At 44.2% G+C, this 14551-nt stretch overlaps 1 protein-coding gene and 1 pseudogene across 1 annotated transcript in view; both read left to right on the top strand.

Moving 5' to 3' along the window:
• Window positions 1-5513, top strand: part of CHAT (choline O-acetyltransferase) — a 43601-nt gene extending 38088 nt beyond the window's left edge. The window contains exons 13-14 of the mRNA XM_026481512.1: window positions 3360-3497; window positions 5244-5513. Coding sequence (XP_026337297.1) covers window positions 3360-3497; window positions 5244-5513 — 408 coding nt within the window. The remainder of the gene's footprint in view (window positions 1-3359; window positions 3498-5243) is intronic.
• A 5445-nt stretch (window positions 5514-10958) lies between these two features.
• On the top strand, window positions 10959-11499 carry LOC113243064 (mitochondrial import inner membrane translocase subunit TIM14-like; annotated as a pseudogene).
• Window positions 11500-14551: the final 3052 nt, after the last annotated feature.

The following is a 14551-nucleotide window of genomic DNA, read 5'->3' as shown; positions in this document are numbered from 1 at the left end:
AAAAAAATGTTTTTGGGGGGAAATAAAAATAATTCTGGGGGAAAATATGGTAGAAAAAGTGCAATGGCGAGATTGGGAAATAAAGCTGAAATAATCTTCCCAAAATATCAACAAAACAAAGAAATGAAATATAGGACAGAAAAAAGGCTCAGTACAGGAGAATCAAAATCCCAAGTAATACATGTTCAGAAAGAGAAAATGGGGGTGGAGGGGAACAACAACAAAATAATTCAGGAAAATTTCTCAGAATTGAAGGACACGAGCTTCCATAATGAGAGAGCCCACCATGTACCTTGCATAATAGATGGAAACATTTATACCAAGGAAATTTCACAACACAGAGGTCAAAGAGAATATCCTAAAATCTCTGAGAGGAAAAAAAATCAAGTACAAAAATAAGGAATAAAAGTGTAATTGGACTTCGCAACAACATCACTGGAAGGTGGAAGATAATGGAGCAGTGCCTTCAAATTCTGCGGGAAAATGATTTTTAATGTATATTCCATACCCAGATGAACTATGATCAACTTTGAAGACAGAAGAAAGACATTTTCAGACAGACAAGTTCTCAAAAGTTTTACTAATTAAACACTCTTTCTTGTCAAACTATTAGAGGATACAGACCACTAAAGTGAGAGATAAAACATAAAAGACCTCACAGGCTCCAAAAATCAGAAGATTCAACACAAGAAAGAGAGAGGGTGACAGTAAAGGGAGATCCCAAGTTGACAGGTGTTCAGCAGACAGGGACTAATCGGTCCATAGAGAAGCAAGAAGAGGGCCCCCCAGGGGCTCAGTCAGTGAAGTGTCTGCCTTTGGCTCAGGTCATGAACGAGTGACCTCCCTCCTTGCTCAGCAGGGAGCCTGCTTCTCCCTCTGCCTGCCACTCCCCCTGCTTGTGCTCTCTTTCTCTCTCTGCCAAATAAATAAATAAAATATTTTAAAAAGAGAAGCAAGAAGTGAGAGGGGGAATGAAATTGATAAATTATCTGATTGTAGACTGTATTAAGAAGAGGCTTACCCTTCTGCTGAGAGTTTAGGAATCAATTAGTTATAGATACATAGAAAGCTAAGCAAGTCGGGAAAATCATAATTTAATCATTTAGAAATCGTCAATTCCAAGGAAAACAAAAGATGAATAAGAAAGGAAATCTAATCATAATACAACCTGAGACTCAGATGTGAATATTTGCATAATTATAATCATGTCAACACTGAATACTGATGAAACCATGAGGAGTTAAACCTACCTCTAATGAGAGGATGGGAAAATGGAAGACTATTTGGGGAGCAGGAGTATGAAAGGGCCAAAGTTTCGTCTTCTATAGCAAGAAGATATAGATAGAGCTGAAAAATGTAGTGAACGCAGTCTAAGACTGTTCTTTAGAACTAAGACAATTAAACAGCTGAATTGGTTGCCTCTGTGGAGTGGGAATCAGACCTGGCAAAGTGACAGACGTCTTTAGCTTCTTTGGGGTTTTAAGCTATATAAATATATAACTTTGGTAATAACTGTTTATGAAAGATTTAGAAAAATATCCTCTAAAGCATTGCCCTAGGGTTCAGCTGTGTTAATTATATTAAGTTGATGAGAACAGCTAAATAAAAGAGGTGGGGGTGGGAAGGGGACAGCTATAAAAATGGTTTGTGGTGAATCCGGTGCCTGGTTGGCTGTGTGGGGTCGGGGCCAGGGGAAAGAAGCAAGGGCAGCTCCAGGTCTCTGGCAGCTGTGTTTGGTCTCGGTAGTGGAGAAGGGACAGCCCAGTGAAGGAGCAAGCATGGTCCAGACACTCTGGCAAAGATTCTCACAGCACCTTAGGCTTTTCCTTCATAGCACGCACAGCCCCAGCACCCAGCACGCTGGGCACATAGTGGGCGCTCAAGGAAGTTTCCCTGAATGAATGAAAGACTGAACAGATGAATCATTTTACTCATGACTACTCGTGGCCTTAATCCAAACGATCTGTTAAATCCACCCCTGTTGCTACAGTGAGCGGGAGGTGGTGATGACGGGGCGGGGGGGGGGGGGGCTGCTGCACAGAGCACCTGCTTGTATAGATCTCCACAAGTGAGCCATTAAACGGAGCCAACCAGAGAAGCTAGCAGCGCACTCACTTCCTAGACGGGCTCAGTCAGAGTCCTTCCCCTCTGTCCTCACGGGCACGTCTACAGTGAGCTGTGGTTATATAACACGTCTTTCCAGCCTATAATTAGGTGCATCTGAAGAGACTGGGGCCTCTGAATCATCTTTATGCATTCACCCGCCACTGAAAGAGAACAGCTGTCAAATCCCAAAACGTGCCTTGTAAACTTGAACAAAGTTCATTGTGATGGAGGTTTCCTCCTACGTGGGGCTTTAACAGCTAAGTGGCCGTCTTACATAAGGGGGAACCTCCCAAGATTTCCAATTACCCTGATGTGGACCCACAGGTTACCTATAGGCCAGAGGTGGCCCCCAAGTCTCCACCACTCCCAGAATTGCCCCAAATGAACATGTAATCCAAGCAAAACCAGTGTGCATCCTAGACACACAGCCTCAAGTGGGGAGGAGATGAAGCAGGTACCTGGCCCCACCGCCCCTCTTCCAGCCATACCACCTCTGAGCTCTGCCTACAGAGACGTCCTGGAGTCCCCACTGCTCTTATCTTAGCCTTTGATAAGAGTTCAAGTATCTTGTGATAAAAAGAAAAAAATTTATCTTCATTCAACAAGCTTTCCTCTTGTAAACATCAGCCGAGCCTCTGCTAAGATATCTAGTTCCTGTCTCAGAGTGATTTCTTAGGTTGTAAATCCAGTTTATTTGAACTGATTCGGAGCCCATGAAATAGCAACCAAGATTTAGGAACAGACTTTAATGTCCTCTATCCCTCATTCCTTCAACTCCTGCTGGAGGATAAAGTGTTGCTTGTGGTGAGACTCTGCCCAGTGATAGCCTGGGGCACCCCTCCCCATGCCCCAACAGGGCCCAGCACCCATCCCTGCCCCCCAGACTCCTCCCCTACCTAAGAAAGTACTAGGGATCCCCAGCCCACCCCTTCCACTTAGAGGGGTCAGCAATGACCATGCTGGGCTTGAGAGGCAGGGGATACTCACACTCATAGACCTTTAACTCAGGCATGCTCACTTTAGAGCCCAGCCTGCTCTGGCTTCGCCCTGTGCACATAGAAAGGGTCCGAGGAACACAGGCTGAGTAGTAGAGTGGTCAGTCCTGGGCGGCCACCCACGCACGTCGTCCGCAGCAAGCACTGCGAAAGCACAAGCCGGGGCCCTTGCAGTGGCCATCAGCACTGTGGCCTAGAAGGGGGGAGGGCATGGGAGCCCCTGTCTCATTTCCTGTTCTTTGTCCCCAACTACCCCAGGCCATAACAGGGATGGCCATCGACAACCACTTGTTGGCGCTGCGGGAGCTGGCCCGGGACACGTGCAAGGAGCTGCCCGAGATGTTCACAGATGAAACATACCTGATGAGCAACCGGTTCGTCCTCTCAACCAGCCAGGTACAGTATAGCTGTCACCCAAGGGGCCGCTTTGTGTAACCAGCGGGCTTTCTAAAAGGCCACTTAGCATCAACCAGTGACTACAGCCCACTGGCTGGAGTCAGGCAAGTCCCAGTGGTGCTTCTTACAAGCTGCACGCCCTTTGGCAAAATGACCTAAACGCTCAGAGTGCTGGTTTCCCCAGCATCTAAATGGGTGTAATCACAGATGCCTCCTTCGCAGAGGTGGATTGGATGGGAACTGGCACCCTAGCCGTTATGCTAGGTAGCCTTTCAATCTGTTACCTGCGGGCTGGTGTTCCACCATGACGGCCACAGGCTCCGAAGCCCAACAGGTCTAGAGTGAAGTCCTGGCTCAGCTAGAAGCGACGATTTGGGTAGAAAGCCTAGCCCGGTGCCGGGCACGGACCGGGCCGTCCAAACAGGTCATTATTGTAAAGGGCTTTGCGACCAACGGCAGGCGATCGGCTGCCAGCCCAGCGTCTCCTAAGCCCGTTCTGTTGGAGCACGAGTGTGACAAAGACAGAAGGAAATCCACTCAAGAGGGGTTTAGGAAAGAAAAGAACCCCCCAAACGTCAGTTCACTCAAACTCCACCTCGTCAGCTAAGGGCTGGATGTGGGCAATGAGAGGGGCTGATAAAGTTGTGTCTGAGGGTAAAAGCCCGCTCAGTAATTTGATTTTGACATTACGGCAGTGAGCTCGCCGCCGTGAGTAAACGAGGGCAGGACGCAACAACATAAATTCTTCAGGAAACCATCCATGGGCAAAAAGTGCTTTGGAACGGCTTTAGGGCCGTCAGCTGTTGCACGGCAAATTTATCGGACAATGAGGTGACTCTATTAGCAAGACTAATGGTTTGTTCTGCCCCATTAAAACGGCCGGTGTCATTTCTGAAGGCCCGACGACACAGCACCCGAAACCCTGGGTTTAAAAACAAACCCCACCCTGCAACTACCCAAAACCTGTGTCCTATTTTTTCCCCCTCAGACCAGCTAAGAAAGTGAATTTGGGGGTGTGGTGGTTTGGTGTTTTTTCTTTCTCCCCACTGGAAATGAACGTTTATGGCTCGAATGCCTTCAGAGACACATTTTCCTGATTTGTGACCCTGATTACAAAATCTCGGCGCTCCGAACTCAAAAGGTATTAGGTGCATCACTAAAACTGCAGTTGATGGCAATCTTCGAAATGCCCGATGCTGGGTAATCGCGCATGGCCGGGCTGTGGGGAGGAAATCAGCCCAGCCAGGCAATACTGACAGTAATTAAGGGTGTGGGGGAAATCGACGGAGAAGACGGGGGCCAGATTTCCTTCTGTTCATAAATTACTCCCTCTGGGAAGCCGTCTAACCGTGGGGTGCCACCAGGGTGCCATTGAGTAAATTAGCCTGATTGCCTCAGTGCCTCCAACAGCCCCCAGGTGAAGGAGAGACTCAGCCTGAGACCCGGCACGGGTCACTCTGGGGGAGTCTGACTCCACAAGTAGAGCGGATTTCCCACCAGGGAGCGGCTGATGGACCCTCTTCTTTTGCTATCGTGCAGTTAGACGGGTTTGCTTTTCTGACTCTGGCTGCGGCCATCCATGCTGACGCTACTGGTTCATTTGGTTAATTCAGTCAAACGCCCAGGTGGAAAATAGAGAAGTAAATACCCCGTTGAGGCCTCAGGGTTGTTGAAACGCCCTGTAGTCTAGCAAGTTCACAGGTTACTTTTCAGAACCAGCAGCTTCTGACCTGTCCTCTTCTCCAGGTGCCCACGACCATGGAGATGTTTTGCTGCTACGGTCCTGTGGTGCCCGACGGGTACGGGGCCTGCTACAACCCCCAGCCAGAGAGCATCCTTTTCTGTATCTCCAGCTTTCATGGCTGCAAAGAAACCTCTTCTACCAAGTTTGCGAAAGCAGTGGAAGAAAGCCTCGTTGACATGAGGGACCTCTGCAGTCTGCCACCGTCTACAGCGGGCAAGCCACTAGCAACAAAAGAAAAAGCAACAAGGCCCATCCAGGGGCACCAACTTTGACTCCTGCCACTAGGTTTCACCTCCCCAAACCCCATCACTCTGCGGCCGCCAGACCCTGCCAGACCCCTGCTCCCAACACTCTCCCTAGCTTTCGGTAGCTCCCCTGTCCTCAGGGCCCAACACAGAGACCACGCGGAGGCATCACGCAAAGCAGGAGTGTGAGGAAGAAAGTGGCCCTAGGTAGGCATAGGGATTGTCCTTATTTGCCAAGCTGCCCTCTGGGAAGTAAGACCAGCCTGGCTCTGAGGCAGCCTTGGTGAGGTGGGCAACTCTACACCACCTTCCCTTCATGGCCTCAGAAGCTCAATGGTGGTGTTTGCTTCTCTAGCGGGACCTGGTGTGTCCAGGTGATGTTTTGCCCAACAAAAGAATGAGTCACCCTGTTACATGCAGTGAACCTACATGAATCACGAAGAAAGAGGCTACCTCCAGGTCAATACCTCTTTTCTTTTGGGGAGTAGGGGGCATCGTTTTGAGATTCGAAGCAGTGTGATCACAGCATTCAGGGTGGCCCGCACTAAGCCACGCAGGGCTGCAAACAACTCGTCCCCTACACACACACATACATACACACACACACACACACACACACACACACACACACACACACACAGAGTTAATTTAAAGTACAGTGACCCAGGCCCCAAAACACATTTCTCCTTCCATCTCCCAGGGGCAGCCTTCCACTGAGTTCCGAAAATCTGGTCCTATTCTTCTGAAAGGGCCAAAAGAATCGTGGGCTGTTGCAATGGAGTCGTGCTGCTCTGCCTCCCCCAGGGGCATCAGCGCCAGTCCAGGATGAGTAAACAGCACGATGCCTGCCAAGCAGCAGGGATGGAGGGAGGACCAGTGCACTTCCCAAGAATCCTGCCACTCGCATATTTTCTGGTTGCTTCCCCAGTCCCCCCTCACAGGAATCATATCCTTATAGGTGATCTGCATTCTAGAGGAGAAGAAAGAGGGTTGCTTTGGGGGATTTTCTGTCGTTGTTTATTTGTTTTATTTTATTCATTCTTAAGAGAGGTTTTTAAGAAAAATCACTATGACATTAATTTCAGAAAATGATCTCAGAGGCCCAAGCAGGACACCTACGGAGAGCTGGGCTCCTTTATGTGGAGGATGTCATCTAGGGATTCTAACTAAACCCCCTGTGGAGGAGCACAAAGCAGGGCTCTCCCCGGCCTGGGGGGTCGGGGGGAGCAGGTTTGAGGAGACAGCTGGTGGGGAGGAGGGCCAGGAGGAGGGAACGGCTATGTCCGAGTCAGCCCTGACGGAGGGGCAGACCGTGTACAGAGCCAAAGTGAAGTTTGTCCTGAGAGGCTGTGATCATCAAGGAGATATGAGAGGCACTTCCCATTTGGGGAATATTTTTATGATACATCTAAAAAGGCAAGGGAGTGGGAAAGCAACCAGAAAATCAAAACTGCAAAGAGCTGAGACAGCCTGTCTCTGTCCAGAGACTCTGTCACCACTGTGTTCTGCTGTGCAACCTGCAGGGGGTTCCTGAAAAAGCCCCCTCGCCCCATTCCCACTGGGCTCTGGCCCAGGGACCCTGCACGAGTCCCTTTGGGCCACTGTGCAAGCTTCCTGCACTTTGACCTCTATTGAAGGCAGGGCTGAGATGGGGGTGGCTGGCGTTATGACCTTTGCTCAGCTATTTGAAAACACAAACAGCCCCAAGCAGTAAATTCCTTGAGCCCTGGTTTTCAATCGAGGGTTTCTGTTGGGTGACCTGGGAGATTCTGGCACTGCCCTTCAAAGTCATGGGTCTGTAGGTCCATACTCCTTCCACAGACATCCACCTTCCTGCTCCCCTTGGGAAGCCGCAGCCCCAAGAGTCCTGGGACTATCTGGGGAACTGCTGTCCACCTACTGTAATTTGACCCAAAGCCACTTGTCTGTTCTCACCAAATGACCACAGTACAGATCTGCGTTCTCTTCTGGTTTCCTTCCATGGATTTCTGGGCAGGCAGAGAGCTCTGATTTGGGGGTCACGAACCCCATTGACCTTCACCAAGAGACTTAAACGCCAAAAGAATCAATTCTACCATCAAATGGGGACAAGAATGTCCCAACCTTGCAAGGCTGTGAGGATTGTAGAGCACATGTGTAAAGGGCCTTGCACAAGCAGGTGAGGACCCTGGCGTCCACTGTCAGGACGATGTTACCCCAGCGGCCACTGGTTAGGTGAATTTGTTTCAAACTTTTTACACTGATTTGAAAGAACCAAACTCACATGTATCATTCTCTGAGCATAGGGAAAGGAAAATGACTCTGTATATTCAGATATCAACCATACACTGTGAGGGCGTCAAGAAGTGTAGGACTGTGGACATTTGGTAGGAGGGACACCTCCTCTTTCTGAGGAAGAATCTGGAAGCTGGTCTTCCCCCTCCAAGAACAGGTGGATGCACTGAGCCTTTATGCAAAGGCAATGCTGAGCCATGGCCATGGGCATCTCGGGGAGATCCTGGTAATGGAGACTATTCCAAGTGTTCCCAAAGAGATGGAAACTGAAACCTGGAGACAGTCACTTTGGGGCAGTGATGCATAATAAACATGCTTGTGGCCACCTTACAATACTGCTAAGTTGCCAAAATATATAAAGTTGACATTTGAGTTCTATTTTTATAAAATTGTTCTAGATTTATGGCAATATATACATGTGTATTTATAGCCTTTCAACTTTAAGTTTTGTGCTTTAAAGAAACATATGTATGACTAAAGAACTGTATATTGAAAGCACTATATTCAAAATATTTAAAGACCGCAAGTCCGTATTCAATAAAAAGTAATGCCAAGAAAGATGGTGTTAGCCATTGTTTCTAAACAGAAATGGTATACAAATTTTGTTATAAGTTCTGTGAACTGGGTCAACGATTCCTTTGGCATTGTCTGAGGTCGGCCAGCAGCAGTGGTGGATGTCTGAAAGATACAGGGGCCAGGAGAGAAAGGGAGGAACTCCGTCTCTCCCAGTGTGTGGCACGGGGAGAGGGTGAGGGGCACAGAGTCTTCACGGGCTGCTGGTGATCAGGTTGGCAGAAACCTGGGTGTAGAGATGGGTGTCTCCACGTAAGCTTGTGCAAACATGCATAGACAGAATGGAGTGGAGGGAAAAGCACCAGGCTCAGAAACACGACGGCTGGACAATAAATCCTAGTTAGAGTTCTACCTCTAACTTTGGGGACGTCACTTCACCTCTCTAGCCCTATTTGTTCATCTGTAAAATAAGGATGTTGATATCAGCACCACCCACTTCCAGGGTTGTGGTGAGCTGACATGGATGGTCCTTGTTTGAAAACTTGGAAAGTAATGTCAAAGCCTCCTACTGCAGACTCAGGTCCCTGCACCGAGTTTCTTCACTCTGCACAGACCAAAGATATATTCCAAGCTGCAAGACTCCCTCTACTGCTACAAAAATCCACAGAACCAGAACTGAGGTTCCTCCAAATGGAAGCCCAAATGCTTTCCAATCAGAGCCTAAAAGGAACCTTAAAGTATATGAATTTGTGTCATTGGGATGCAGAAGAGGCATTATCCAAAAAAGGTAATGGCTAAGAATATTCCAGGAGGAATGGTGGGGTTAGGAAGGAACAAGATCCAAGTAATGTGGGTTTGCTAGTCTGAATCAAGTATATCACACGTGGCCCTAAAGTAACAAGATGAAGACAATAGAGAAGGGTACAAACAGGTGAGCCAGCCCCCAACATACAAAATAATTCAACGCCCTCCTTGTTGCTTCTGGAGGTCCTGTGGGGTGTATGGTGGCACATTTAGCTAAAAATGTAGAGAAGAGTCCCTTCCACATGAACAACCAAAAGTTCCCAAATTAATCCTAAGCAGTTCTCCTTGGTAGTCGGGGGAGAACCAGTACCTTGCGTTCCCTTTATAAATTCAGCCAATCTCCCTCCTTTTATATTTCTCTGAGTTTTCCCTCCAAAGAGGCCTCTTGAGTCTGCAGGATTAATGATATGCCATCCCTGGGAAAAGCTGGCCTCACATCCCATAAGAGGACCTTTCTCAAAGCTGCTCTTCCTGTTTCCTAAAGACCAGCTCCCTCCTTGTTCTATTCCTACTGTTTCTTCCATCTCCTTGTGGGGTTTCACTTCCTATTTCTGTCCCTCATATGTCACTGGACCCGAGGGCTCTGTCCCTGATCTCTATTCCTTTATATTAAGGACCAGCAAAACGGGAGACTGAAGGGATGCAGAAGGGTCCCCTCCACCTATAAAAACATAGGCACAAAGAGAAAGTTCTCTTAAATATATAATCAAGTTCAAAAGAAAGAAAATAAATCTTCACGATACAGAAAAAAGAAGAATGTCCGAAACAGAGCAGTGAGCAGGAGCCAAAGGTGCATCAGACCAGACACAAACTCCGGGGCTGACAGCAGGATTTACCACCCCTGCAAGCTGAGAGAACATGACCTCAGCCCATGCAAGGTGGGGGATGGGACTAAACTCTCTGCACAAAACCAGAACCTTGTAGAGGTGTCCCAATCTTTAAAAAAAAAAAAAAAAAGTAGAAAAACGCATCCCATCAGCCCAGGGGAGCATTAAGGAACAAATTCATAAATTTGTGCCATATGCAGACGTGGAGTCTGAGTTTATACAACTTATTTGTAAAGCAGGAATTCTAAGCCAATCATTTTTTCAAATTTCCTGGGTGAGTAAGATCCAAAGGGCCTCAGCAGAATCAAATACAAAACCACCACTTTCCAAAAACCCTGGAAACACCAAACACCCAGAGAGAGAAAACATTCTATTAAAGATGAGCACACAGTCAGAAAAGACAAACAGCATAAGAAATGGCTCACAGGAGCACAGGAGGGAAAGCAGCAGATAAAACAAACAAGAGAATCAATAACACAAAGACCGGAGAGAATAGATGAATCCGAGAGAAGCTGTAAAACCAATATGTTTAACATTATAAAGAAATAAAAATACAGGGAAGATACATGTAGAAGTTCAGGAAGAAGAGATTAGAGAGAATAGAGGAAAGCACTATTCAAAGAGAAAATCATTAGGAATATTCCAGAATCAAAGAAAAATGTTATTCTAAAATCCTTGGGTCAAAGAAGAAATAATAATGGAAATTTAGAAATACTTCGATCAGAATGATAATAAAGATACCTTATATCAAAGCCTCTGGGATACAGCAAAACTGATGCTTTGAGGAAAATTTTTACCTTAAAATACTTACATCAGAAAAGAAGAAAGACTGAAAATTGATGAGCTAAGTGCAACCTCAAAATAAGAAAAAGCGTCAGACAGTAAACTCAAGGAAAGTAGAAAGAACAGTAAACTCAAAGAAAGTAACAACAGTAAGACAACTATCCATGAAGGAGAAAACAAAAAATAACAGAGACACTAAATAAAGGAGAAATGGGTGCTTAGACCACGCACTCGGTGGAGGCTGGGAAGCCACGCCAGAGTCAGGGCGAGTACAGTGGTAACCACTGGACCGACCACTGCTGCGGCAGGATTCGCAGACCATTATGTCTGGCAAGCCATGAAACATGTGCAGCCTCAAGTAAAACAAGTTTTTCAAAACCTACCCACACCTATAGACATGTGTTTGAACTCAAAATGACAAAATGAGAAGCAGCATTAATACTAGGCATAGGCTAGGGGCACCTGGGTGGCTCAGTCGATTAAGCGTCTGCCTTCAGCTCAGGTCATGATCCCAGGGTCCTGGGACGGAGCCCCGCATCGGGTTCTCTGCTCAGCAGGGAGCCTGCTTCTCCCTCTGCCTGCCACTCTGCCTACTTGTGATCTCTCTCTCTCTCTGTCAAATAGATAAATAAAATCTTTTTTAAAACATTAAAAAAATACCAAGCCTAAGCCCTACTGCTAATAAAGGAAAAATAGGAGATGTTCACTGATGAATTATGCTTTTAAATCACCCAGACAAGGAAGGATCTCCTTTTAGAGCAGCCCAAATCAATGACGCTCAAGATTTACGAGGAGGTCAAGCTAAAAAATGAAGTAAGTGTGTGATGAATTTTTCTCGTTAGTTTAGGTATAGGAGTGCCAAGTTTTTATGATAAAATGCCTCAAAGCTACAAATTTTAAAAAATGATTTAGCACAGGCTAAAACAAAGCTTGGGTGTAAGTTTCTCCTTTGAATTTGAGTATTTTAAATCAGCTTATAGAATATTTGGAGATTTAACACTTAGAAATTATGGATAAATACACACAATTTAAATAGAAATATTGTTCGTTATTCATTTAGCAAGTAATTTGTTACCTACTTCAAGGCAAAATGAATGCAACAGTCGCTGGCTTTCAAGAAGCCCCCAATCTAATGGGATACTGATAAATTCATAATTAAAATATGATGTGATAAATATTTTTTTAAGTTGGTTCTTTGAAAAGAACAAAATAGATGAGTCTCTGGTAAAACCAATAAAAAAAGAGAAATTCAGAAATAAATAATATAAGGAATAAAAGGTTGATACAGCTACGGTAGACATTACAATGATAACCAGAAAATATATCAACTACTTTACGCCAGTAAATTTGAAAACTGAGATAAAAATTCTTAGAATATAACTTACTAAAACTAATGAAAAAATAAATTTCTGGACAGTCTTATAAATCGTAAATGAACTGAAACAGTAGCTTAAAATCTTCCCACTTAGAAAAGAAAGTAGGGAGGGACGTAAAATTTTGTAGACATGTCTTAGCAAACTTTCAAAGAAGTGGTCATTTCAATTGTATATAAAGTCAATAAGGGGATATTCCCTCTTTGTATATACTCCTTTATTTATTATTCTTTGAAGGTAGTATAACTTTAATATCCAAACCAGACTTGGACATCCAATAATGAAAAACTAAAGGTCCATTTTCCTCATACATAAATATCTAGAAATCCAAAATGAAACAGTAGCAAACACATTCTAACAGTGTATAAAAGAGATAAGACACCCATGACCAAGTCAGGTTTATCCAAGAGTGCAAGGTAGTTTAATATTAGATGATGAGCACTGGTGATGTACGCAAGTGTTGAATCACTATATTGTACACCTGAAACGAATATGACATTGTATGTTAAGCAACTGAAATTAAAAATAAAAACTTTAAAAAAAGAAAATCGCTAAATGTTATTTACTCACGAACAGCTGAAAGAATAAAAATAAAGGATCGCTCTAATAGATCATTAAAATGCATTCAGTAAAATTCGACAGTCATTCATAATTTTTTAAAAAACTCATTGTAAAAGGAACTAGAAAAGAAATTAGTTTGACATAGAACACCTACGTAAAACATACAATATACATCATCCTAAATAGGGAAATGTAGAATAAAGAGAAGATATGCACTATTTCCATTTCTATTCATCATTGCACTAGAGGTTCTAACTTGTGCAATAAAATAAGAAAAAGAAAGACAGGCTTAATAAAAGAAAAAAGCTATCATTGTTTGCAGACAGTATGATTGTCCATTTAGAAAATCCAAAAGCATCTGTAAATAAATTAACAAATCAATTAAAAAGATCAAGTTTGTTTCTATAAAATCAATATTAAAATGTCAATTTTATTTCACACACCAGCAACAAACAATAAAATCACAACACACAATACTTGATTTATAATAGAACCTAGCAATAAATCTAACAAAAGACATGAAGATCTATACACAGATAATTATAATTATAATACATATATTAATGTATTGAAAGACACTGAAGAAGATCTAAATAAGGGAGAGGTATTTCAAGATAATGCATATGAATGCCTTAGAAAGATGTTAATTTTTCCCAAATTGATCTCTAGATTCAATGCAACTCCGGCAAAACTCTCAACAGGAAATCTTCTGTCTCTGATAATGGTAGACTAGTTAATTCAGACAAAGCTTCCTATAGAAGACACCTTTAAAAATCTGGCATATATGTATATTTTTTAAAAGATTTATTTATTTATTTGAGAGAGAAAGAGGGAGCAGGGGAAGAGGCAGATGGAGAGGGAAGGACAGACTCTCAAGCAGACTCCCTGCTGAGCGTGGAGCCCAACATGGGGCTCAGTCCCACGACCCTGAGATCATGACCTGAGCCGAAACCAAAAGGCAGATGCTCAACTGACCGAGCCACCCCAGCACCCCTGGCATATATATTTTTTTAAATCTTCTTAAATCACAAAAGAGCTCACTAGATCAAGAGCAGGGAGAGGATGAGAGTAAGAAAGCAAAGTACTGGATATGCTTTTACTCTGGGGCTATTTAGTGATCTTGAACGGGCAACCTAGAAAATGAGATGCAATTTTTGAGTCTTTGCAGGGTTAGGCATACAAAAATTGGAGTCCAGCACTACCCCGGGGGAATCCTGGCAAGCTACCACCCTCTTTGGGGCAGGAATGAAGATAAAATACAAACAAACCAACCTCCACATGGCCTGCAGCCAGGTTTCAAGCCATCTGGATGGCTCAGATAATCTCAAACCCTGAAATTGCATTAAGATGATCCTGGGTTGCTGGTGTTACCAGGAACTTTCTCTGTAGAGGAAGATAACACCACCCTTGGCCTCAAATTGTTCCTACAAATAACTTTGTAATACAATGTCCAGTACACAATTAAATTAAACCAAGAACTCTACACAAAATAAGCAGACTCCAGGAGAAATAACAACAGAAACAGACACGCGGGGTCTCCAGATAGCGGAATTCTCAAGCACAGACTATTACAAAGTATCTTTACAATGATCAAGAAGATAATCTCAAACCTAAAAAACTTGGCAAGAAACTGAAAACTACAGAAGGTGGCACAGCAGATTTGAAAAAGGATCAAACTAAAATTCTAGAATTAAAAAAATAAATAACTGAAAAAAACAACCATTTTGATTTTAACAGCAGTTAAGACATGGCTACAGAGAAAATTAGCAAACTGGATTACAGGTAAAAATGAAGGTGTGCAGACATATATACACATAATCGAAAAGAAGAATGAAAAGAGAGAAAACACAGAAGCGGTCAGAAAGTATAGCATGTATTTAACTGAAGTCCCTGAAAGGCGAGAAAATGGAACCAGAAGCAATATGAGAGG

The sequence above is a fragment of the Ursus arctos genome, unplaced genomic scaffold (assembly GCF_023065955.2).
Source record: "Ursus arctos isolate Adak ecotype North America unplaced genomic scaffold, UrsArc2.0 scaffold_7, whole genome shotgun sequence".
NCBI lineage: Eukaryota > Metazoa > Chordata > Mammalia > Carnivora > Ursidae > Ursus > Ursus arctos.
Note: the sequence above shows the minus strand (reverse complement) of the source record. Positions and strands in the feature narration are given on the sequence as shown.